At 38.1% G+C, this 26,582-nt stretch overlaps 1 protein-coding gene across 3 annotated transcripts in view; it reads left to right on the top strand.

The window, feature by feature from the left end:
- LOC129725290 (protein rogdi) overlaps nucleotides 1-26,112 on the top strand; it is a 90,711-nt gene extending 64,599 nt beyond the window's left edge. The window contains exons 1-6 of one of the 3 annotated variants that reach the window (XM_055680909.1): nucleotides 12,500-12,771; nucleotides 20,555-20,918; nucleotides 22,877-23,080; nucleotides 23,140-23,628; nucleotides 23,690-24,245; nucleotides 24,311-26,112. In XM_055680909.1, the coding sequence (XP_055536884.1) occupies nucleotides 12,761-12,771; nucleotides 20,555-20,918; nucleotides 22,877-23,080; nucleotides 23,140-23,628; nucleotides 23,690-23,758 (1,137 nt within the window). In that variant the 5' untranslated portion in view covers nucleotides 12,500-12,760 and the 3' untranslated portion in view covers nucleotides 23,759-24,245; nucleotides 24,311-26,112. Of the gene's footprint in view, nucleotides 1-12,499; nucleotides 12,772-20,551; nucleotides 20,919-22,876; nucleotides 23,081-23,139; nucleotides 23,629-23,689; nucleotides 24,246-24,310 lie in introns of those variants that run through there. The other 2 variants (XM_055680908.1, XM_055680910.1) reach the window with 2 other exon arrangements.
- The last annotated feature ends 470 nt before the right edge of the window (nucleotides 26,113-26,582 follow it).

Genomic DNA, 26,582 nt, shown 5'->3' with positions numbered 1-26,582 from the left:
AACCGAGAAAAACGCATTTCAAATGTTTTTGTTGGTTCAAACAATTGTCAACGTCCATGACAACTTTTTTCATGAGTATGTCACCACCCCCACAAGGTTCCAGAATATCCAGCTTTCCACGAACGGTAATGGCACGCTGCCCATTTTGACGTTTCTTGTAGGTCAGGGAAGCTGGATAACCTTGTCGTCGAGTTGAAAAAGAACAATCCGCAGCCAAATTAAGTCCCTCCAGTATTTTTAACGCAGTAACCATTTTTTTGCCTTTTTAAACGCGACATCAATAGACAAACCCGTATGAAATTTGGCTAATACGCATGCGTTGTGAAATATATCAAGGATTAGGGGTGGGTGAAACGGCTCTTTTGCAAGAGCGGTTCTGAACTGACTCATGGTCAGCGTTGCCAGGTCATTTTATCAAAAATCTGGAAAAGACAAAATAAAAATCTGGAAAAAATCTGGCAGTCATTTCGTGGGGTGAAAGGTTAATTTTTCGAATAAAAGTCTTGGGGTACGCAAAATTTGAGGTGACAAAATTGCAAAATTTCGCGCCAAAATTGAAGTGATGACCTTTTTGCGGAACAGAGAAAATAAAATCTGGATAAAACCTGGATCATCCATGAAAAATCTGGATAATTGGACATCAAAGCTGTCTACCTGGATACATGTTCAAAAATCTGGATAATCCAGCTAAATCTGGATACCTGGCAACGCTGCTCATGGTTCACAATGATTCACGAGCATTGACAGTTCGTGTTGTCTCGGTAAACTTCGGGTTCGCGCGAACCAAACAGTTCTGCTGCGCCCAAAGAACCGTGGTTCTTTTTCGTGAGCCGTTCGTTCTTTCGCTCTTTTCTAAGAACCGGTTCATATCCCTAGCAAGGATGAAAGAACGACGAGACAAGTTTGCACCTCGAACTGAATATAAATTGCCGACCACAAGACCGCCTCGAAAGTTTGACATATATGTATTGTATACAATCATTACTAACTGATTGGTGTATATTGGGGTGGCAATGGACTTTGACAGTTTAATTTAGAAGTAGTGTTCAATGTTTAGCCCTCACGAACAGTTAGCAAAATTTCGATTTTTCGGATAACACCCGACTTCGACGTTTTATACATTTTTAATTACCCGTTCACATGATGTAATATTGCTCATCTTGATTTCAAATCCCATACTCCAAACTTTCCGTGAAAACTAGATGTATGTATGTTTCAAGATACGCGATATCACGTGATATCTGCTATAGCGTGAAAAAGGCATAAGACATTTGGCACAAAAAAAAACTATTACAAACTGTGCTTTTCTTCAGAGGTCGAGAAAGTGAAATTTAGACCAAATACTCCTGAATTCCGATTGAGCTGAAATTTTGCATTGCATTGGATATTGAATTTACCGTTTTGGATATTAGCCAACATTATTTCACATTTGCTACCTCAAACTATTTTTCAACTATGAGTAGCGGGGTACTCGTTAACACATATATTGCAAAAGTTGAATTAAATGTTCGTGTATATGCCGTGCTGCATTCTGTTCAGCATGGTGTTGCGCTCGGCATTTTGTTTATTTGAGTTTGTGCTGCGGATGTTCCGATTTTTTTATTAATTGGGTTGTTCAGCTATATCAGTTTTTTCTATCATCTGAAAGATCTGAATTCTCTAAGTAAAACGTGATTTAAAAAAAAATTCTATCATTGTCCTTCGCTTTTAAATCACGATTTGAACTAGCTAAACAACCCAATTATACAGGTTTGGATTGCTCTTAGTGCATCCTAAACAATAGACCATTTCACGAACTGATAGGTGTCACGGATCCTGCTGATGTTGATGATGCTTCCACGTGCATTATGACAGCGGTTCCAAACTTTTTGTCAAAATTTCGTTCATGAATCAAGTTCACAAACGTCTCGTGAAATGGTCTATGGGATGAGCGACAACGAAAACTCTTAGTAGAAAAAAACCGCCAAAAGAGTACACGCGGTAAAAGAAGATGGCAATAAACTAAAAAAGCCGTATCGTTAGTAGATGTTGTGAACGAAAACTCGTTGAACATGATTGATAAACCAGAAAACATGATGGATAAACCAGAACAAAACAAAATCTCCACAAATATAGCCAAAAAAGGTCGTAAAAAGCTTATACCAAACAAAAATCGATTTTTTGTTAAATCGATTTTTCGGGCTCGATTTTTTTATGAATCGATTTTATTAATTTTGATTAATCGATGCAGGAGAATCGATTTTTTTTCGAAGATCGCCCATTGCTGTGAACGATAATGATGTCGGTTAAGCCATGGTGTGTTTAACAACAGCTGACAAACTGGGATTACGCGGAAGAATGGATAATTTGTGGTGGCAGATTGAGTTTAGCGGAGAACAGAGATAATTCGGGACAGCTTGCTTGTTCCGAGAAAGGCTGATGCCAAATCCCTTGTATCGCGTAAAAATTTGTTTACCATCTTCTATTTGATTTATATGTATTCGGTTTTATATTTTATTATTTCAAATTTCTCTCATTATTTTCTAATGCTACCAAAAAGCATCAGTTTGTTAGTTCAAAACAAAGCGGTAAAATTAACGTTTGAAACTGAATTACCCTTGGACGGGAAACAATTATAGACCGTTGCGTGGGACAATTTTCGACATGCTTCAGCAGTGAATTTGACGCAATGAAAGAAAAAGGATTTTTCTGTCAAGACAGGAAAAGTAATAATTAAATAAATCAGATTAGTTGCACAATTTTAGTTTTAACTTCGCTGGTCCTCAATTTCGCAGACGAGCTAAAAAAATCCGCGTTTCCGTTTTCTGCAGATTGCGATATTGCAGTTGTTAGGGGGACATCTGTTTGTCGACAGTAACTTTTGGCGAGTGAAATTTTTACGATGTGTTTATTTTGTTAGCATTCACCTAACATGGTAGCCAATTGGTTCGAACGTATATCAGCGCAGGCGGTTCCGATAGAACTGGATTTTATGAGGAGCTATTAAACGGCGAGTCGAAATTAATATTCTGTGTCAAGTTTGGTGAATTTGGGAGACGGAAGCAAAAAATGCGCCTACGTGACACAGTTTGACAGACATTTTATGTTTAATTTTAAGTATTAGCTTAAAATTTGTTACAAAGTTGGGGAGCGTGGACAACAAATTTTGATGGGAATGCGCTCTCTTAATAAAGTGAAACTAAGAAACGTGCTGTTCAGACTCTTCTCGAGATACGATGCTAACCTAACAAGTCAGTCGGGGTTCGTTCGAATCTCAGCCCGGGATAGACTGTTAGTATGAATATGATCGAAGCGCTAGACACGCAATTGCCCTATATATTAATATTTGGCTGCAAAGGTGTATACATCCAAAAACAGCAAGGTCAAGTTTGGACAGCGAAATGTTAGTGATTGAGTTTAGTTTTGCTTTGCTTTTTGCTCTTTAGATTTACTTAAAAATAACTCTATTTATTCGATCTGTAAGTTTCAGCAAAGTCGTTGAAGGCACTGCATTTTACATTTTAGATTTAGGTCATCAACCAAACAGATTTACCAAGGGTAGAACAAAAATATCCTGGGAGTGGCTGGACACGCGCCTGGCGGAACATAGCAACAAGACGACTAACATCAGAACAGCGAACACAATTGAAAAAATTGAACATCGGAAACTGTTATTTGTCATTCAGCGGGCGGACGTCGACACTGTGGCAACCGAACTGCAGAAACTGTAAAACATAAATTCTTACAACAAAGGATAACAGCCATTCTAGGTGGATGGAGACAGCTAAGTTTTGTGGACCTAGTCAAACCTGCCTTTACAGGCATAAATGAACAACGAAGACTGAAAATACTAAAGCTTTTCAATTAATACATCTGTTTTATTAATCAATGTAATGGTAGAAATAATTCTACAGAATTAGAGTTTCTTCTGAATCTAGTTAGTCAAGCTAAAAAAAAATTTTATGTGCATAAACGACCTGACAAATAAAATCGTTATATGTACAAACAAAAAAACAAAAAAAATATTGACGAGAGAGGCAGGCTTAGATAGAGTAATCTAAATCAATGATAATCATTCAGTAAAATGGTATTAGAAAAACAGTGGTTTGGTGCACTCATAAAATTCTACTTCCAAAAACAGACACACTTTCGATGCATAGTGTGAAATAGGATATTTTTCCCACATTCCTTCAACGGAATAAAATGCTGATACTAGACACCTTCCTTCCGCTAGGAAAAACAAAAAAATAGCGATAAAATTTTGCTTTCTTTGTTCTTTCCGTCCCATTTGCCTTTTTCCACAATTGAGTTTTTAAACGTAGATGGATAGTTTCCTAACAAAAGATGAACTCAACAACTATGTTGTGCAAAACTTCGAGGAGAATATCAAAAACTATTGTCCCATCTCATAAGAGACAATGGTATAAAATTATATAAAAGCGCGTTGATTTGATATTGGCCGCGTGTTCTGCGTTGGCCTGTTCGAAGCTCGATTGCGAGAAGTGTTCTGAATGTGAAGGTAAGCTCAATGCTCATCTAATTTTTTGAATGTATCTTAAGGCATTTCTTCTCAACTTTCCAATGGTGGTGCCAAATTTGAAGCCGGTGTTTGCGAACTTGCTCAAAAACGAAAGCTCTATGCCTACGACTTGCTGGTTGTAGGGAGTTCAATGACACATTCAAGAGAAATGAATCAATAAAAAAAACAAAAATTGCTCAAAATTCAACTTTCCCTAAAACCGTTCAACCGCTGCGTGTCTAAGGGGTCCATCAATACAAACTAACCAAAGTGTTTTTTTTTCATTTTTTCACTACTTTCAATCATTTAGACACAAAAATATCCTTTTTTAAAAACCTCATGTGGGACGGTTTAAGCGAGAATTGCTCATAAACAGTAATCAGAACCTTAATATTAGAAAAAAAAAAAAAATACAGGCTCTGGGGATCTATATACGAGCAAATACATTCCAATTTCGACCATTTTGATTTGAACGACCTTTGTAGACTAAAAATTAATTGTCAAAAAGTGCGTATGAATTTTTGTATAGGCTTTAATTTAAATACTGTAGCTCAGAAATTGTTGGTTGTACAGAGAAACTGTCTGAGAATATATTGTGGGGAACTGATGATGCTGAAAAATAGACAATGTAAATGAATTTTATCACTAAACCTTTTCAAATAAACACTAAATTTTAATTTAATGAGAATTTGTGCTTTTGTTTGTTTTTTTTTAAACTTGAATTTTTTTTGTTTTTTTTTTCTTGGTAAAAAGTTCAGGATGGAGTAATGCGAGAATTTTTTTGAAGGTTAGGTTGCAGCGCTTCTTTTATATCTGAGTTTTTAAAAACAGCTGTATTCAAATGATGTAAAACAATTTGACCGGTGATTTACAATCAAAAACCATTTTGTATTCAAATTTGATGAATTTTGTTTTTGGATTTTTCTTGCATTTTTTCCAACTTGCTTTAATCTTTTTATCTTTTTTAATTCTAGGACTTTGCTGATCAGGTTTTCTCGGAAGGGAAACGAGACAAATGAGCTCAAAAACGGAACACTTTAGAAGACAGTTTTTTAATAAAAATTCCTTCGTGGGGAAGTAAAATACGAAATGCCCTGTCAGTCGTTGCCTTCCGGAGTAAGATAGGTCTCGTCGTCTATCACCGCCGCCACATCTCGATTTTACAGGAAAATCAACTTGACCATCTTCTCTCCTCAAGTAACACACGTTGGTATAGAATAGTTGACGTTACCTATTCCATGACATCAATATCACCAGAAAAGCGCAAAATATGAAGGCTAGTAGAACAAGTACCGATTACTGCATGAGAGCAAGCCAACTTGATATAATTAAGTGGCAAAATACATCTCGAGTACTAATACGGCAATGCGCAAACCTGTTGCTATGACAACTGTTAACCAGCGCATGCGCAAATGTGTTGTGTCTGCGCAGTGCAACTAGATCGACAATTGCTTTTATCAGTGGCAGTTTTAATTGATTATAAAATGATGACAAAAAATAATATTCAACCTTTCAAAAAGAGTTTCAACGTTATCTGGATATAAAATCTAACAAAACTAGAAAACGTTGTAAGATATTCAATAACAAAAAACTGAAGTGATATTGGTTACACTGCAAGCGTTTTGTTTATCTTTTGATGGCGCGTTTTGACGCGCTTCGAATAAATATAGAAATCGTTCATATAATTTAAATATGATTTTGACCAAGTAATTTTAAGTTGGGTGCTGAATGCTACGACTATTGTACTAAGGAAAAGCATTTTACAGGTACGTAGTGTTGTTATTAGATGGTGTAATGTCTTACGAAAAGACCAAGTGATAGTGATTGTCATTCTTGAAATCCTGTTATTAAAAACATCTCCAAAACCAGAAAAAACGAGCTTGTTTTCGAAATGCGGTTGTATTACTGATGAAAAACAACTTCAAACACAATATAATAACGCAAGTTTTCAATTGCGCTTGTAGTACACTTATATGACTACTTTCGTTGTTACTTATTTTCTAACATGTTTTGTGTGTTACTTGGGTCTCAGCTGCTGTCATTGCGTCATTGCCTGCAGCTTCGAGACCAGTGGACGGGATTACTGTTTCCTGACATGTGTGTTCATGTTCGCCAGGTACTTTTTCACTGTTCGGTCGATTGCACCGATCCTTTTTGGCATCTTTTGGAACTTCTTGTCGCTCAGGGTCGACGGCCTCATCCGATCGACTCACCCCAGCGACCAGAGTTATTTGATCTATTCCCAAGTAACAAAATTGGTTTTATCGAAGTTTTATAGCGCTGTTTTGGCTGTATTAGGCGCTATAAACCTTTGATAAAACAAATATTGTTACTAGGGTTGTGATATTGCTCACGTACGTGGTATGTGGATGGCCCCTAAGCTGTTTTCACCATGACGGTTAGAGTTCGAATGACAGAGCTGTCATTTTTTTCTGTTGATTCATAGGTTACTATGATTGTTACTGCACATTGACTGTGTTAAGGTAAACCCATGAAAAATCGGCAATTTGTGTCCATTTGTAATGCAAGCATTGACAAACTCCTGGCAGCATAGAACCTTATTTTCCATTTCGTTGCCCAACCTAATGATTTACAACTGTCACGGACTCCGTAATACGAAAGTTTCTCAGAGTTTCCAAAAAACGTATTTTGTAAATGCGTTAGCACTGATCAAATCCTAGCTACGTTAGCTTCGATTCCAATGCTTTTAAGGAGCCTTTTCTTAGTCGGGTTTCCTATACTAGGCAAAAAGTAACATGTCAATATTGCAGTAAGAAGGTGCGTAGATGCGGAAGGTGATTTATAACTACCAGGCGAGATGCCACCGAACACAATTCACCGAAAAGTGCATTTTCATTAAAAACTGAAATTTTTCAAAATATATCTTAAATTTCTCAAAACAGTATACATTTAGAAAGTTCTTTATCGACAGCTTTAAGATTTGAAATTGCTATTACAACCTAGTCATTAAAATCTAATTGGAAATTGGTTATCTTCAAAAATGTAAAAATTGAAAATTTTTTTAAGTAAAAATAAATTTGAGAGACAGATAGAAAGAATAGTTTTTTCAATAAAGTTTTTTCTTACAAAAATAGTAAAATTCATTTTTATCTTTTGGTGGATTAATCACAAAATTACAACCTCTATAAAATAGAAAATAATTTATGGAACAATTTTACTAAATACACGCTATGGCTCTAAAAATGTTTTGGTTCAAAATAAATTCGTACGCGTTTGTACAGCTTTAGAAACAGTGTGGAACCGTGAGATAGACAGCGAGTGTTTTCGAGAAAGTTGTAGCAGATGCTTTTGCTAGTAGCATTGTCGAAGGTGTCATACTTTTATCTCTTTTATTAAATAAGATAAAAATGGCTTTTTTTTCAAAAGTTTACTCAAATCACAACTTTCAACATTCCTTTTTTCTAAGATTTCCTGCATATTTTATATCTGCTACGAAGTTATTAGCCATACCGAAATATATACTTTTGACGAACATTTTACCCCGTTATAGGTCAAATTGAAAAAGTTATTTACCCATAATCGGTTTTTCAAGGGTTAAAAGGAATTTCAATTACTCAAAAGGGTGCAACAACACGAACAGATCTCTTCTACTTGCAAAAGAAAATGAGATCATTAATTTTTTACGCGGTTGGTTGTACCGCGTTCAAAAGATTAGATTAGATTCACTTATACTAAACTTATTTGAAACCGCGTACAAATAATCTTGCGAGTCGCGTGAAAATAATCCGATTTATTGTAAAAAAATCGCGTTAAATAAAATTCATAAAAATAACCCGCGTAAAAAAAGACCCCAGCGTATTCTAATGAAATTTTTTTTTGTATGAGAATTTGTAAATAACTCAAACCAAAAATATAAGTTAAATAACTTTGCAATTTCTGAAGATAGCGTTTAACAAACTTCAGCGAAAATATGAGCCCATGAAAATCGCAAAATTTTGTAGAAGGATAGATTAAAGTAAAAAATCATAGGAAAATATATAATGAAATATGTAGATTCTTGGTCGAAGGTTAACACATGACGTCATCTAAATTGAGTCAACAATTGGTTAGTTATTTTTATCCTTCGTTGTCTTCTTCATTGTGTGCTTCAAATATTTTCGTGAACCTACCGGCACTTTTCGAATTGACGGCACATAAACTTTTCCAAATAAAATATATCACCAAAATCAAATGTGAGACGCTATTGATTAAGAGCATGAAATCTCTGTTCTTTTGAAAATTTATTTTTGAGTCTAGTAAAAATTTCCACCCGCGGAAAATATTCAGTTTACTGAGTCAGATAAATTTTCATTTAATATTTACGTACTTCAGATCATTTGGCATAGTTTTGTTTATATAGACCGTACCAGAACGAAAGAGCACACCATCAGTTCGTTAAAAAGTAGGAGGTTGGTATTCAAGACACGACCGCATGACGTTGACTACCGTATTCTATAAAAAAAATATTCCATTGAAGCAAATAGTAGAGGGAATTGCAACGCTTCTTTTACAAAACTTCTGTAACAAAATTTCGAGGCACCAAAAGGTACCAGTTGCCGATTATTCTCGTTTACTGGTTAGTCCGTCCAGAATTCCAGCCATTTTAGTATTTTGCAGTAGCCATTTATTACTAAGAGCCACCAGCATAACGGGTGAAACCGGCACGAGATGACCGGTACTATTTTGTCTTTCCTCCTTTCAGCTGCTAACACCTAGCGCTGTCGTGAAATTAACATCAACACAAACATGCATTTTTGCAAGGTTTTTTCCGCTAGCAGCAGCATTTTGTAAAATAGAAAATTCACCTAACCGCTTCTATTATAAAACTGCGAGGCACCAAAAGGTACCAGTTGCCGATTATTCTCGTTTACTGGTAGTCCGTCCAGAATTCCAGCCATTTTAGTATTTTGCAGTAGCTATTTATTACTAACAGCCACCAGCATCACGGGTGAAACCGGCACGAGATGACCGGTACTATTTTGTTTTTCCTTCTTTTAGCTGCTAACACCGAGCGTCCGTATGTATCCGGTACGGTTTAATAATGAAACTGATGGGGTGAAATGTTCGAACAATACGTTTTATACCAAGGCTTCGTCAGATAATTAGAAAGAAGGAGGGGCTACATAGATAATGGAATGGTAGAGACAAATGTTTCTTGAAAGCTGCGCCGGCCGCTGTCGTAATATTAACATCAACACAAACATGCATTTTTACAAGGTTTTTTCCGCTAGCAGCAGCATTTGGTAAAACAGAAAATTCAATTAGCCGCTTCTGTACCAAAATTTCGAGGCACCAAATAGTGCCAGTTGCCGATTATATTGTTGTTTTTTGGTTAGTCCGTCCAGAATTCCAGCCATTCAAGTGTTTTTCAGTAGCGATTTACTACTAAAAGCCACCAGCATAACGGGTGAAACCGGCACGAGATGACCGGTACTATTTTGTATTTCCTCCTTTCAGCTGCTATCACCTAGCGTCCGCATGTCACTGGTGCGGTTTTGGAATCAGAATGATGGGGCACCGGCCGCTGTCGTAAAATTAACACCAACAAAAAGATGCATATTTGCAAGGTTTTTTCCGCTAGCAGCAGCATAAACATCGGAAACAGAAAGTGACAACAACAATAACAACAAAGTCAGATCGATTGTATCCGTTAGTGTCGACTGTGCTTGGGAAGAGAGGTAGTGATTGGCTGCGCGGTATGATTTAGACAATCGATATTAATTACCAATTTTTCAATAGTGTATCTCAAACAATAGTTTGTTTTTGTTGCATAAATTTAACCGTAAAATAATTTCTGATCGATAGATGCCAAAACCTCGAAAACCTGATTATAGATGACTGCAAAATAAGCGCTCAAAACCTGACCACTTTTCTCTGGTTTTCCCTGGTTGAATTACTAGATTTTCAAATTCAGGGGCCTAACTTCGATATAGACGTTAGTCAACGTCAAAAATGAGTATTTTTCTATATCAATTTTTCCTCTTACATATAGTTCCTTAACAGTTCGTGAAAGATTTTTGATTTTTGATATAAGCAAGTTCTCGAATCTGTCCTCTAACGTCCCTCATAAGGTTCTATACTGATTGGCAATGATTTTAGACGCTCATGTCCAATCTCGTTTGAATTTTCCCACGGTATCGGCTGGCTGAACATATTGGAGAAGATACCTCTTGACCAGAACTCAAAATCATTCAATGGGATGAAATTAAGGACAATTTGGGGACTCAGGTTTTTGGGAATAATTATTCCTTTTTCCAATTTGTACCAGTCCATAGCCAAGTTAGCATAATTACACTAAGCAAGGTCGGGGAAAAATATTATAGAAGTGTTATTTCGGCGAATCAGTGGCAACAAATATTTTTTCAAGCAATGATTGACATAAATGTCTGCATTCATAAATCCATTTAAGATGAAAGGCTTTGTAAACTTATCGCAAAAGCAAATTGCCTGCCACACCATCACCTTTTTTTATTTTTCAGTGGGAAATTAGATATTCGCCTTGTCAACATCGTCGTCCATCGTAATGCAGTACTCGCTATTGCCGAAAATTGTGTCGTAGAGCTTTCGCGCCCTCGGTTTCACGCTGGCTACCTGCATAGGTCTTCTTACTGGCTGCTTCTGTTTCTTGTACTTCTTTAGCTCCAATCTTCCTTTGGCTCGTTGAACGTTGTACTTAGAGATGTTCAGCTTTTTGACGTCAACGCGAACTGAAGCACTAGAAAAAAATGTTAAAAATTTGTCCACGTGGAATGTGGATGGCCCCTAACGTTCTACAGTCTCGTCAACTTCCTTAAATCATCCTTGCACGATGGCACGTCGTTTTTCTACGGGAATCTTTCCCATCTTTCGGTATGCGTATGAATCTTTGCTGTGAGTTGTGTTCGGTTAGTATTAATATTAAGATGGAGCAGACAGACTATCCGAACAAAAATGTCTGTTCAAATGACAGCGTTGGAAAAGTGTGCCCTTCTCTCTGGGACAGTCTACAGATTGAGGTAGCATGCATAAATGACGTAGCTTTTTTGAAGTATTGTTGACCCCCTCCAGCCCCATCCTCCTTCAGATACTAACGTAGCTTTATAACAACCTCCCAGAACAATTTTTTGGCTGTCAAAAACATGTCATATAACTAGAAAAGCCAAGAAAGTAATCAAAATGACCCAAAACAGACAAAACAATAATAAAAAAACAACTAGAATAATTCTAATGCAGTATCAGCAAGAATTCTAAGTTCCATATTTGCTACGTAGCTTGGCTTGACCCCCCACCTTCCCCCTCGTCAAATTTCGTCATGAAACTGCTTTTCTATTCGTTATTTAGTAATCAACAAATATTGAACGAAAAAATTAAATAAAAAAATCTTTGTTCGACGTGACGTCGTCGATAAGATATTTGACTATCGTAAAATTTGAGCCAACGAACTTAGGGTTACCCAACAAACCATGTGCTTGGTCGCTAATTTTTTGAATCGACATAATACCACCTGTGTGTAAAGGTATTCTGTACATCTGCTTGCACGCTGACCATTCGTGGAATGGGGTCAGAGCGGTACTAAGCAAATCGACATAATTGAATGAATAAGCTGTTGATCAAATTTCGACTCGAGAGGATACAATGGAAAATGTTTCAAATATCCTAACGATGAAGTACACTATATGACCCATTTTGCGAATTTTACCCCACTTCTCTCTACAATGTATGATATATAAATTTGCTAACATCCGGTAATCATTTGAATAGAATTAAAAGAAAAAAAGCACAAATAAATAAAAGACGACCGATAACAGGGCAAAACAATTAAAACAACCTTGCATGTACCGGTAAGAACGAATAAAAAAAAAACTCCAGATGCATGTTCGTCAGACGGAGGAGCTTCTTTGCAAGCGTGTGAGAAGGTGTCGACGATTCCGGCGCTTATACCGATAAGCGCCATATTTTTTCCTATTAGTCGAATACATGGAAAGAAATTGACAGTCTCAATAGTCTAAGTTATTTTTCGGTTGTCAGTCCAGTGCTTGTCGTCGGTTTAAATAGATGTGTGTTGCATTGTCAGTTCATTGCGCGGTTGACAACCTTTATTGTCAGGCGATCTAACTGTTGCGCTAATGTTGATCCATTTCATAAGTTCTTATTATCTGCGGTGAAGCCTAGAGAGCTGGAGTGAGTTGCCGAGGAACAGCTAAGTAAACACCCATCGACTAGCTTCAAGAGGTTTGAATTAACGACTCGAGTGGAACGGTTCGATTTGGAAGATCGGTCAATATGCTGAAATTGTAAGTGAAAGACCGGTTTGATTAGGTAATAACCGAAATACAAGTGTTACAGTGCGTGAAATCAGCACAGGAAAAGCCGAGGCCTTAAGCTGATGTTTGCAATGTTCTCTCCGCTGCAATCAGAGCGCGCTGCTGGTATGACTTTCAACTTGATTGAAGGGGCAGCACGTGATTTACTGATATGCCGTCATCGCAGCGCGTCGCCGCCGGTTTGTTAGCGCAGGTCAACGGAGTCGAAAGAATTGCTTAGTTTGTATATGAGCGGGAATAACACTTATAGACGTACATCGTTTGTTAGGCTATCTCGTGTCACCTTATCTGCTATTGCTATACAATGGATTTACTACTACCAACGGAGTATAAAGGCCTTTGTTTGTTTTTTCTTGAAGTTTCGACAACACTTTTGTAGTAATTCAATCGTGAGAAATGTGAATTTTTAATTCGACCAAATTTTCAATCATTCCAAGGTAATTCGTTTATACATATCTAGAATGGTATATGATTGATTGCTTAAATTGGGTAGTTAGCTGTCACGCAATTGATAGATCGCGTCTCTGGAGAAATGATTTCATTGCAACTTGTTATACCTTTCAACACAATCACGCAGTTCACATTTTCGAGTGAGTTTTTATCTACATTCTTCAACGTTTTGTGATTTACCCGTTTAACAATATAAGAACGGTGGGATTTTCAGTAAATCACAATGGGTCAATTGGAAAAGAGATAGTTTTGTGGTTGTTCCAGAAAACTATCATAAAACATCAAATCGTTATTATGTGTTCTCACGAGAGAAGTGATGTGAGTTCGTGAAAAGCTATCGAACACTCACCAAAAGACAGAAAGGAACACCAGACAAATATTTTGGCGCAATATGCATTTATTAAAGCACTTGCTCTGTGTACTCAGAGCTTGTATCCGCAATAATTCGGACACCCAAAAAATGCAATAAAACACTCACAAAGCATTCTTCTTACATGACTGTTTATTTCGTGACTATGGGATATGGTTCACAAATTAACGGGTTCAAAGCATCATTATTCTCCATTGATGCAAATTTTCGTACTTTGCGCCTCACTCCATCCATTAGGTTCTGTGCAGTCTCCTCGGTGATTTTGTTGGCAGCTTGATAGAATGTTGATTTTTGATAGAATGTTGACATTCTTGGGTTTGTACCACTCCATCACGGTATAAGCATAGTGACATGATGCCAAATTCGGCCAAAACAAGGGGTTAACATCATGGTTCTTCAAGAAAGGCGGCAATCGTTCTTGTAGACACTACTTCTGGTGAATTTTGTTGTATATTGTGCCTGATAAAAGATGAGCTCTTTCCGCCGCAAACCAAAACTGCTTACAAAACAAGATTTTTTTAGGGAATTCCGCCATTTTTTGTGTCCTGAAATACTCTTCAGCATATGTTCTGGCCATTGCAGAGAAACAAGCCAGTCCTGTAAGTTTTTTTGAAATCTTCCATGACGTATTTTTCATTGTTCATTACAACGCATGAAAATGTTGCAAAAAAAAAACAAATCGCAATACATACAATTTTCGAGCGCGTTTGTTTGACTTTGTATGACTTCAAACTTGAACCCTTTTATGATTTCTGAACGAATCTTGGTGACATTCCTACTGTTCGAGCTTCAGTTCAGATAGAGGGGTTCGGATTCCTCTCCAACATTTTCTCCACCTTTCTGTCCGTAGAATTCCGCACGACCAATATTTTTGTCACTTCTTGGTTTTCTTTCGACACTCAAACGTTTTAAGAAACCTGTTCAACGTTGCGAGAGTTACGCTGATTTGGGGGTGTCTGGATTATTGCGGATACAAACCTCAGGGTAATATATTTTTCCTTATTTATTATTATTAAATTCGATTTTTTTTCAGATAGTGATAAAAAACTAGAACACGAATTTACCATGTAAGGTACAGTAATTGTTCGCTAACTGGGCGACTAGTACTTTCCAGTTATTGGGGTATTTCGATGAATAACACGACAATTTCATTAAAGATTTTCGGTTTTCAAGTTGATCACAAATTTATCTCTTAGAAAAAGATTTTAAAATTTGTTTTTATACAGCGAGTACATTTAAAAGGTACATTATAGTTTTTTCTTTGCATTTTAAATATGTTGGATTAAAAAGCCCCTGTGGTTTTATTATAGTTCTCAACCCACATGCGTTCGCTTTGATATTTGATGTTTGTTGTCTTCTTAAGTGAAAATTCTCCCAGTTAGCAAACAGTTGCCGTAATTATATTAGCTTACTTGCAAAAAAGTTTTACGCCCTTGCGAGCGACCTTCCGGGAGTTAACCGTGACATTCGCCATGTCGGACGAAAACATGCGTGTAGGCACGTTTTTGATCCGGCCAGAACACCACGTCTGTCCCCTTATGATATTATGCATTAAGTTGATGCATTGCTCTCATACCGTACATTATACTTAACGTCGGAAGTAGTGCGCTGCATACTTGTCTTTTCTCCTCAGAATACCTCTAGAGTGCAGGAGAACATCTTGCTCTGTGAAAACAACTGCTCTCACACTAAAGAGCAAATCAACACTCATGCTAGAAGAGAGCGAAAAACGATTTCTATCTGCTGAGCTTCCTGAAAGCACTGCGGTGAAATCTGCAATCTCTCTCCTGCGAGACAATGAACTATGGTGTACTTTCTCACACGTGTGGACATCACACACAATAATTACACTGCAGAGCTATCTGCGGTGTGTTTCACAGTTGGTTTCTTGAGCATGGCAGAAGAGGAAAGAGATTGGGAGAAAAAAATAGTCTGCGTTACTCGTGCCGCTCGTGCCGGTCGAATTTACTCTGGTGGAATTCGTTTTCGCAGTGTAGCTACACGAGGACTACAGTTTTGCCCGGTAGATTTTTTTTCACCTTCCGGACTACTCGCCAGTGGACACTGTTGTGTACTTCTGCGTTTTCTCTGTAGAGTGATTCACCCCTCTTGTTTCTATTAGATGTGGAGCGAGCTGGAAGTGTGTTTGTCTCTCTGTAAGCTGGTTGAGACACTTTGAAGTGGAGAAAGAAGCAGTGTGGTGAAAGTATTTGCTACACGCAGGCACATACTAGAAGGGAAGTGCGCGGTGAATTTTTTCTCCTCTCTATTATAACTTCCAGACCGGAGAAACTGGCAGCGGACAAAGTAAAGGCAGAGCCAAACGGGATGTCTTCAATAGATAAATGTAAAGATGTTAAGTTGGTGCTCGTTCACTTGGCGTATCAATACTGACAAACTCTATCAGATCGACAGCCTATTTATTAGAGTGACACTTCAGAAAGTGCACGCTTATTCAGTCTACGTGATAATGAGTAAACAATACTCATGTTTTTATATTCTCTTAATCAACCCTGAAAGGTAGATTTAAATTACGTAATAGGGATATTACAGCTCTTCCTCCTTAAGATATAACAATATTTGATTGTACAAATGATATTTATAATTTTACAAACTAGATAACAAAATTCGAAAATGTACAAATCATTACTCAATATCATATACAAAGTTTTGATCTCGCTTCGGAATTTTTCTTCTTTCTGATCTCCTGACGGGAGATAATATATCGATGAGCTTTCTCTTTCGACTGCTCTCTCCAGGTTGTTTCGTGATCCCAGTCATTCTGGCTGGAAAAGCTACATTTGGACGAACTAACCGGTCCGACTCCACCATCCTAAGCTGATTCCTGTGGGCGCTTATTGGAACGCTTCCAATTTCCACCTGGAAGACGTTTTTAGAAAGTTGTCTTAGAAAAGTTGCTTTTATCCATCTGGCATGGTTTTATGGGCTATGGTTTTTATACCACACCACATCACCAGCCATCAGATTATTTAAAGAATCCGCTACATCTATAGCATTATTATTCTTAGTGCTAAATTCATCATCTGGTGGTTCAAGTGGTTCATGCTTTGTTAGTTGTGTTAAGTATTGTTTGTAGTTTTTTTTTGGATTGATTAGATCTATTAGTGTTTTAGGTGTGAAAGAAAAAATCCTTTCTGATGGAAATTGTCCATCAACCGTCGAACAATTACGATAGTTAAATAAGAATAAATTAATCTGGTCCTCTTAATTCAACTCGGCAACTTCCGGCTCAAGCAAAAACTTCTTTAATACCTCTTTAACCGTCCTTACAAGTCGCTCCGTCTGACCATTGCTGGCAGGATTATATGGAGGACTCTTGAAAACATGAATGCCTTGTCTTTCAAGAAAATTTGTAAAAGCCTGCGAGTTGAACGGAGGTCCACCGTCTGAAACCAGAACATCAGGCAAACCATATCGAGCAAAATATGCTACTAGTTTTCTCAAAGTGTTACCTGTGTCTGTTCCCTTCTTCATTCATTCTATTTCTACCAACTTTGAGAAACTATCGACGATAATTAAAAAAGTGTGGTGTTGGAAATAAAAGAAATCTATATGTATTCGACTAAAGGGTCTTGTAGTAGGGATCCATTGGGACTGTACTTTTGATTTGGGAACTATCGCCATACCGTTGCATGCATCACAACTAGCGACAAATTTTTCTATGTCCCCATTTATACCTCACCAATATATGTATCGTCTCGGAGCTCACTTCCATCAAGGAGGAAGTAAAACACGAAGTGCCCTGCCAGTCGTTAACATCCACCGCCATCGATGGGAAATCGACTTGACCATCTTATTTAGCTGCTGCCGATGCGCCATTTCCTGTAGCTCTGAGATCAATGGATGTGATTGTCGCTCGCTGACATTTATGTTCTGGTTCATCAGGTACTTTTTCACTATTTGGTCGGTTATAACAACTTCCCGACTAAGTGAACGCAACGATGCAGTCACTTTTCTCTCGGGCACTCTCTTCAACATCCTTTGGAGTTTCTTGTTGCTCAGGGTCATTGGCCCTCTGGAACCGTTCTTTCTCTCGATGTTCTGATTGCGGTGCTGGAACGGGCGTGTCCAGCGTTCACAAAGAGCCGCACGATGTCGCGCACACTTCTGAACGGAGTAGGTTCACCGTTTTCGCTCTCACGGTTAGAGTTCGATTGATAGAGCTGTCAAATGTTATCTGCTGATTCATGGGTTACTATGATTGATGCTACATGGGTAGTTTCGTCAGTGCGTGTGAAGGTAAACCAATGAAAAATCGACGATTTTTGTCCATTTTTTTAATGCAAACGTTAAGGCAGCCGTGGCAAGTAAAACTTTGAGCTATTATTGAACTTTTATTTCCAAACTCTCAATTCCAGAATTCAATTGAAATTACTGAGCCAGAAGAATAAAGTTTTTGATAATCAAGATCAATGTATTTCCATCCTTGTCTTTAGTCGATGTATTTCTTGCAATAGCTTTGGGAATACATGCTACCGGAACACTGACATCTATTAGCAGTGGCCAAATGGTTGAAAACAAACAAGACGGATAGATCCGGACAAAATTACTAACATGTCCGGACATTTTCAGCAATGCTGAGCAGTCCACTGGAACGCTGTGATCTAATTAGTCGCCCTTCAGCTGTGCTGTGTTAAAATCAGCTGCTGCCCTGCTAGCTGCGGGTCGAGCCAGTTTCCAGTAAAAGTCAACCGTCTTGTTGCTGCGTTCGGTTATACAATAAAGACTGAATTTCTGCATCTTTTATACAACAACAATACCGCACGCTTAGCCTGGGGGCTAATAGCGGTCTCGACCAACTAGATTAGTTGAGAGAATTCGTTATCGATATTGTTTTTTTGGCACATTTTGCATGTACAGGATAAGTACAACGATACACCGTGCCCCAGTGCTGAGTCGAGAAAATTTCCTGCTCGAAAAGATCCTCGACTCGATTGGGAATCGAACCCGATATCACAACCGTGTGGGAGAGCTAGTCGACGGACGTTGCTAACCACAGAGCTACGCTATTATATTTTATACGTGACTACTGAGAGTTGAACTCCGGTAGGCGTGTCTTTGTGATCTAGAGCGAGTAAAACCACAACAACAACAACAACAACAACAAATCGATTATAAAGTCGAGTCGTTTGTAAACTTTAGCGTCGGCTGTGCTGGAGAACGATGCCTTGTTTGCTCTAATTGGTCGAATCATGCGTTCGGCAAGGCAATAATAGTACAATAACTGGACAGCTAATTTTCCAATCGATTGCTGTAAGAATGAAGGGAATTCTAGTTGGTTTAGCAATTCTTAAGTCTATTGAATTCGAATGATTTCTCTATTTTTTGCCAACTGCATGCATGTACGAAGATACTGAATACCACGTTTGTTTCAGTATCATTCAAAAATAAATCCGTAGAAAATACTTCTCACTGAAAAGTTGAATTGATTAAATTGAAAAAAAAAAAAAATAGATAAGTAGTTTTCTAATTGGATGTATAAACACAAGGTAATCCAGGAATTTATTTAAGGGTTCAAGATTATTAAAGCCAAGTTATTAGAAACTGATTTATAGCATGAATAGCCAAGAATAGAGCTTTGATATATTTGATAAAGCAGATTATGGGTTCTTAATATTAAAAGAAATTCTGCTTAACGCAACTAATTTTGTTTTTGGTTCCTCAGATCTTGCCTGTTCAACTACAAATTCTGAAAATCGCAGTTTGTGAAGTAAAAGTCAAGTCATTCTATTTGTTACTATTCGAAAGTGAAATATATTTTTTATATATACAGGTTGCACATATGAACGAGTCACCCCTATTTTCGGCAAAATTTAGAATCAATTTTTTTTCTTTTTCCTTCTATAATGTTGTCATCTGTTCTCAGCCCTCAGGTTGAATTTTCATTCGTGGCTTTTTTGATCTAGGTGGTTTTGGGCTGAATCTATAATTATCATTGTTATTCTTTTGCTGACATGTTGTTTTTAAAATGATAATTTTTCTATCCACGTGGAATATTGACGGCTTCTCCTGGTTTTGCTAGTACAGGTACAGCTGAATAGAGATTTTAATATATTATCTGAAAGAGTATAATTTTCTGGGCAAAACGTGATTTTTTAAAGCTTTTTATCATTATCGTTTGATTCTTAAATGAAGAACAAAAATTCGCTTTAAAGCGCTTAGTTACTATTTTCGTTGTTGAAGTGCTTTTTCAACTTTATTAGGCTTTTGTATTTTTTGTTTGTAAACTGTTTTTTGGCAATCGCTTGGAAATTCCTACGTCTATTGAATTCGAACGGTTTTAGACTTTTTCAGTTATTTTGCATGATACCGAATACCACATTTGTTGAATTGAAAGGTTGCGAATTTTATGTAAATTTATCAGAGCAATTCATGAAAAATACACAAGTAATCTTTTAACTAGATTTATAAACGAGAAATACAACGGGAAACAGTTTTCTTCATACAGGAATCTAAGTAAGGTTTCTGAATAATTCAGTGCGCTGGATCCAGTTTAATAGAAGCTGAACTATAGTATAATTAGCCAAGAATAAAGCGCTGAAACATTTGATAAAACATACCCGATGATGGGTATTTAATTCTGCTTAACGCACCGTCAATTCTCTGTTTGCAACGGCGAGATCAAATATAACCCAACTGTGAACGTGTTCCTCCGTTCACTTTGCACCGTGAAGCGTTTGCTCGCGAACGCTTGCGCACCGTCAAGTGTCAACTCAGTGCAAGGCGAACGCAAAACTGGTGTGAAACATCAAAACATTCCTTCTCTTGCAGTTTGCCTTTGCAGTTCTCCTTCGTGCTGTGCTGTGCGTGTAGATCGAGTTAAATAGAATCGGAAATAGTTTTCTTGTGTTGTACAATCACTTTGATTAATTCCATTTTCCAACTTTTCCGTATTTTACTTCAACCCAGTAGCGGTCCCAACTGGTTCTCCCGGCCGCAGTCGCGGAAAAAATCGAAGCCTCACCATCGGCCGTCGGTGACATTCTGGGATCAGCAGCCACAGGGGCAGCAGCCGCCAGCTCCGCAAAAAACGTCAAGAAAAAAGAAAAGCTGTCTCCGTCCGGTCGAACAAGTTTTGCAGCAGCAGGTCTCGTGGTCGAGTGGCGACAGCAGTCAACCCAGCAGCAGTGGTGAGGAAAGCATTTTTTCCAGACAAAACAGCATCCGGCAAAGTGCTAGTAGTTACGGTAGCAGTGCCAGCAGGAGGCCACCGCCACCAAGACGACCAGCTAGGAGAGTCATGACCGAAACCGAGAAGGACGAAGCGCTTAACTTGGTGAGTTCCCTGTGCAACTGTTACGTGGTAGGGTTAAAGGGTGACCAATAGGACTAGTTATAGGATTTATTTTGGTATGGTCACCTTATCGTTACTAGTTGGATCGTTTTTAAGGCATGAAGTTTTGGTTGATATGGCCTTGTCACTTTTTTGAAGTAGAATACTTCTCTCAGTAAGTTCGGATACATAGGGATGTGAAATGAAAATCCAAAACCGAAAAAAGTGAAAAATATGTCCAATTTCAAATGCTAATAAATAGATTAGTATTCGATGGATTTCCTTCGTTCTGGCAGCAATAGATTGGAAAATCTTCTAAGATTCTTCCCAAATGCAGATAATTGTAATTTTATTATTCAAACTATTGTACTATTGAAAATAGTCAAGCCTTGTCAAAACGAAAAATTCGGCCTCTGATTGATCGTTATATGATTGCTTCCCAAGCACGGTCGACAGAATCATAGACCTTGCCATTTGAAATGAACAATTTGGCTTATAAAAGAGCCTGCTTCACCCGAAGCCGCTCATTATAATTCTAGACTGCAACCAGTCCTCCCTTAGCAGCAGCAGTAGCAGTGCAGTGGATACAGCAGCAGTACCAGCATCGCTAGCAGCGGATAGCGGTCACAGCTCTGGTATGGCAACCAATAGTGCAGCGCGTCTCGGCATCGATAGCAGGGCCAGCTGATGCAGGGCAGCGGATACCAATGGCAACGGGGATAGCGCAGCGGTTGCAGTTGGTCTCAGCATCAATCTTAGTAGGGCCAGCTGATGCAGGGCAGTAGATACAAATGGCAGCGAATAGCGACCACAGCTGCGGCAACGGATATCACCATCGATAGCACCAGGGCCAGCTGATGCAGTGAGGCATTTTAATGAAATGCTGTCTCTGAGTGATAGCGGGCACACTAGTAATGCATCCAATGAAAAGAACGTTCTGGAAACCTAGCGAAATTTTGAGCAGAACGTTCTGGATACCTGGTGAAATTTGGAGCAGATATATATTTGGCTTCATCTCCGTGTATCAGAACGTACTGAATTATCTTTTCCTTCAGTCATGAGCACGACATCCGGAAAGCTTTTATTATCAGCATAAAAATTAATTTTTCACATAACCAAAATTTAAAAATTATCAAGTCCAAATCATGACAAGCAACTTACTATATTGAAAATAATCAATCCTTGTTGAAGCGCAAAATTCGATTGATCTGATTGGCCGTTAATATGATTGCTTCCCAAGCACAGTCGACAGAAACATAGACCTTGCAATTTGAATGTGCTGTTTGTCTGTATAGGAGTAAGGATAGGAAATATCGATTAAAATGGCTATCGATAGTTATCAATGATTTCCTACCGCTATCGATAGCTTTTTCATCCATATATAAGAGCCTGTTTCAGTCGAAGCCGCTTATAATAGTTCTAGACAGTGACAACAGCAGTCCAGCGGGCGTAAATACCGTCAATGAAAAGTTGACTCATTTTGACAACACACCATGCTTTTCACTGTTTATTTTATCACAAAGAATATTTTATTCGCACTGTCAGTGATAACGCCAAGATATGATCGGTATCTTATTCGATATTGAACACCAAATGAAAAAATGACTGATACGCAAGCAGCCGAGTTATCTTTCTTGTAAAAGTATTCTACTTCATCCTTGCGGTCGTGGCTTTGCACACAACCCTCCTGTTATTTTTTTATTATTGTTTAGCTATAAGCGTTCTTGTTATCACTGTGGGAGCCTTGTGCTTGTTTGCCAGCGGGACGCAAGATATGAATTATTTATTATTTACTCACCGATTACTCGAATCAGTGCCACTTCAGTGAGACCAAAGATCCTTCTGGTGTGGGGGAAGCCGCTGATGTGTGCCTAATGTGTAATTAAGAGGAACTGCAAAAATACATAATGTTACATATTGTTGCTTATAACTTATTGATAAAGATTTTAAATCCTTTACAGCAAGTTGAGTTCGAATGGGTGCTGCACGAAGAGGTCCACTCGGTGCTTAAGCAGCTCCATGCCATCTTGGTGGAGTGCGCACATCGTTTTCCGGTGCCCCTCTACGGGAACGAAGGGAAAAAACAGGACAAGTTTGTGTTAACCGCTGCGCCAGAGCAGCTCAAGTGTGTCGTAACGCTAACTGGCGATAGCATCACACATGCGGTAGATATAGAAGGTCTGATCCATAAAATAGTTACTTTTTAATGTACCCGTCTTTTCAGGACATCAAATTCAAGGTCCAGAGGCAACAGCAGCAAACGCAGCGGACCACTATTACCCAGGATTATCCCTGGAAGATCCAGCAGGTGCAGGACGCCGCCAATCATCTTCAGCAAGCAATAAACCACATCGACAATGTGGATAGTTCGTACAATTTTAAGACCTCTGACGAGGTGCTGCATGTCTTGGGGAACATCCTGGGAGCTTTGCAGCGAGGACGAACCTCGCTGGTGCTACCTCGTAAAAAACCGATAGACGAGCTGATGAAGAGCCGAAACATGAAAGCCTTGTCGCCAAATCTGCCGGAAGATTTGGCCATTAGTTTCTACATTCAAAGTCATAAGCTAATTTTTGTAGCCTACCAGTTGACGAATTTTCAGGGCACGATGAAGTTCGACTCCTGCCAGGCCGAGTGTTCGGTACCGTGGTTGAACGAAGTATTGGTACTGTTTACGGTGGCGCTTCAGCTGTGCCAGCAATTGAAGGATAAGGTTAGTGTTTTCGGCATGGTTTTAAAGTTTATTATTTTTAACGATTTTTTTTGCATTTTAGATTTCAGTATTCTCTCAGTATAAGGATTTCACCGTTGGCTCTCGATCGGCTTCTGCATTGTCATACTGATTGGATCGTTCGCCGGCACCAGAAGCACTTCTGCCGTGTCTGGCATAGGAGAGTACACCCAACAGTGGTGAATTTTCCTTCGTCGTGTCGTACTCCTTCACCACTACTAAATGAACCCTAGCGTAGTTGCCCCTCTATAGTAAAAGTAGTGTATTGTGAAGCTGTGACCCCCCGTTTTCCCCCCAAAAACCTAGAAAACTAGTAATCAATACCTGACCTATCCACATTATGCGTGCATAGTTCCAAGCGTACGTTACTCGCAACGGATTTAGCCGCCGGGGACTAGTTCCAGATGGGCAAACTGGACGCGACCGCCCGTTGTTGAAAATATTAATGTTTGTTACTAGTAATTACTTGTGTTGTTATCACTATAATGGTTAGAGCGATAAGGTTATAGAAAGCCGATTTTGATGGGGTCGCTAACCTCTCCAGCAGTCGCCACCGTCGAAAGCCAAAACTACTGCAGAAGTCTCCCTAACAGCTGATTGTGAGTTAACTTACTAGCTAGTTCTTATCAAGTGATCAAGCTTTTTTTTTTTAAATTTTTTTCAGTTGAAGACTGTGCAATTCGGAAATCGGCAGACAGCATGCAAGTAGCAAACTCATTTAGATAAGCGTAAAAAGTACTTAACGAAACGTAAGTAAACAAATTCGACACATATATTGGCTCTGCGCGCTAGAAGATAAGTTCCCCACCCATCCCCCTTCGACGTGTTGCGTTTGCGACTGGGTTGGAGAGAGTGAGAGAACGAAGCAGCTCAGCGATTTGCATTTGGTAAATTTTGCTAGGAATAAGCAGTACGGATCAGTGCAGGAATCTCGCGTTAGCGTCAGGAGTGTTTGTGTGTATATTGTAAATCCTCCTCCAAGATGATAGGGTTAGGCAGGTTAGCTTAAGTTTGTTGAAAAGTGTTTGTCGAATAAGTTTTAAACTATGTGGGTAATATAGAAGGCCAGTCAGGCTAACTTTTATGTTTTATTTTCTTATTTAAGTTGTTAGTTTTTTGTCTTTGTGATTTTACAGTTGATTATTCTGATTCATGTGTATCAAAAGTCGCTGTACTAATTTGACGCAGATGAATTTATGACGTTTATACGATCTCTTTTGAATATTTTAATATTCGTTGCATTGTTAGTAACGAAACATTAACAGAATTTAATGCTATTTCTGGCATGATGGAGGGGTTTTTTGTATAATGAAGAAGTGTCCTTCCAGCTCTTGGTATTTCATTTTATTTTCGTAATTAACAGAATGTTTAAAAGCATCGAGAGTATAACTTGTAGACTCATTCGGTTGAAGATTTCAAGGCGGTGTACGACTTAGTTAAACGTTTGATATAGAATACAGTAGATTGGGTGACCAAAACAATCGAATTTATTAAACATATTTTCAAAGAATTTCTTTTATGACTTGTATTTCAAGGTTATTGTTTTTTTTCTACTACTCGTTCCATTTCCCACTAATCTGCCAAAACCCATCAAACTATTGACGAACGTAACAATGAAAATGTGATGTGAACGCACCATTCTTATGTAGACAAGCAAAACATTCGGCCGTAGAGTGTTGTAAAAAAAAAACAAAATCAAATAAACGTGTATCGCATGTGTGTCAATTTGGTTTTAGCTAGTTGATAAGAAATTGATAACTTTTTACATTAGGCGTTCAACCCGTTGTTCGGATTACTATGAACCTATTTTAATGTGTGACAGTTTGCGGCCATCTACACTATCTATTATTGCTAGCCAGGTTACTAGAATGAAAAGTGAAGTTTTAATCTACGCGAAGTATAATATTGATATTGATTCTCTCAAAGTAACGTAGTAACGAATCGTTATTCCTTCAAATTATCTTGATTGAAAAGTTGCATTAACGCTTGTACAAATAGTTCACGCAAAAATTGGGTCTTTTGACCAATTAGAAATTATGGTCCGACATTACATTCCATCAATTGAACATATTCTATTCAAACTCTTTGTTTCGCGCTTGATGAAAGTAACGACAATAACTACCTTTAAACGCAAACTGAGAAACTTTTAACAAATTACAGTGGAAATGAATTTCGAAATGTACTCATAACCTCAAACTATAAAAAATGAAATCACATCATCTCTAATACCAGTACAATGTCGAGATACACCGCAGAACAAACCGAATGTGTCGTAGATAGTATGTAAAATAGCCAAAAAACAAGCAAGTTTACTGTACTAACTAAAACTATCCTAACCAGGTTCCTAAACTGGAACAAAATTAAACGTTCGAAAAACCTATACAGATATTCAAGTTATAAACTGACATTTGAACCGATATGAGTTAATGAAAGTGAGCAAATAAAATCCGTTCAACCACAGACAAATTGTTGCCGTTTTATAATCCTTGGAGAGTCCGCGATTGGCTTACGTTCTTCCAAAGCGTGGCATACGGTCCACTGCTTGCTGATTGCGTGTAGGTGTCTTGTTGTGGGATAAAAAATAAATTATATTTTTAGTGAACAATTGCCGCATCCATGGTTATAATTATATTTGGTATAAAACGAGACGAGGGTTTCAATTCGATGCCTCGTGCGTCCGGAAACAGCGGCAGTAGTTTGGAGAACATAACCCGTTAATTCGTTTGGCCGCTGTAAATCGGATCACGATAATCCAGAATCAGGAAATGCAATATAAAAAGAAGTGAAGTTTTTGTGTATTACACCGTCCAACAAAAAATCCGAAAAAGCCGTTTTTAAATTGACTAACTATTACAATATGAAATATCTTTGACACTTTGATCTTAGGTATCAAAACTGGAACCCTTGTATTTGTAACCACGACAATTATAAACTTC

This window comes from Wyeomyia smithii, chromosome 2 (genome assembly GCF_029784165.1).
Source record: "Wyeomyia smithii strain HCP4-BCI-WySm-NY-G18 chromosome 2, ASM2978416v1, whole genome shotgun sequence".
NCBI classification, from domain to species: domain Eukaryota; kingdom Metazoa; phylum Arthropoda; class Insecta; order Diptera; family Culicidae; genus Wyeomyia; species Wyeomyia smithii.
Note: the sequence above shows the minus strand (reverse complement) of the source record. Positions and strands in the feature narration are given on the sequence as shown.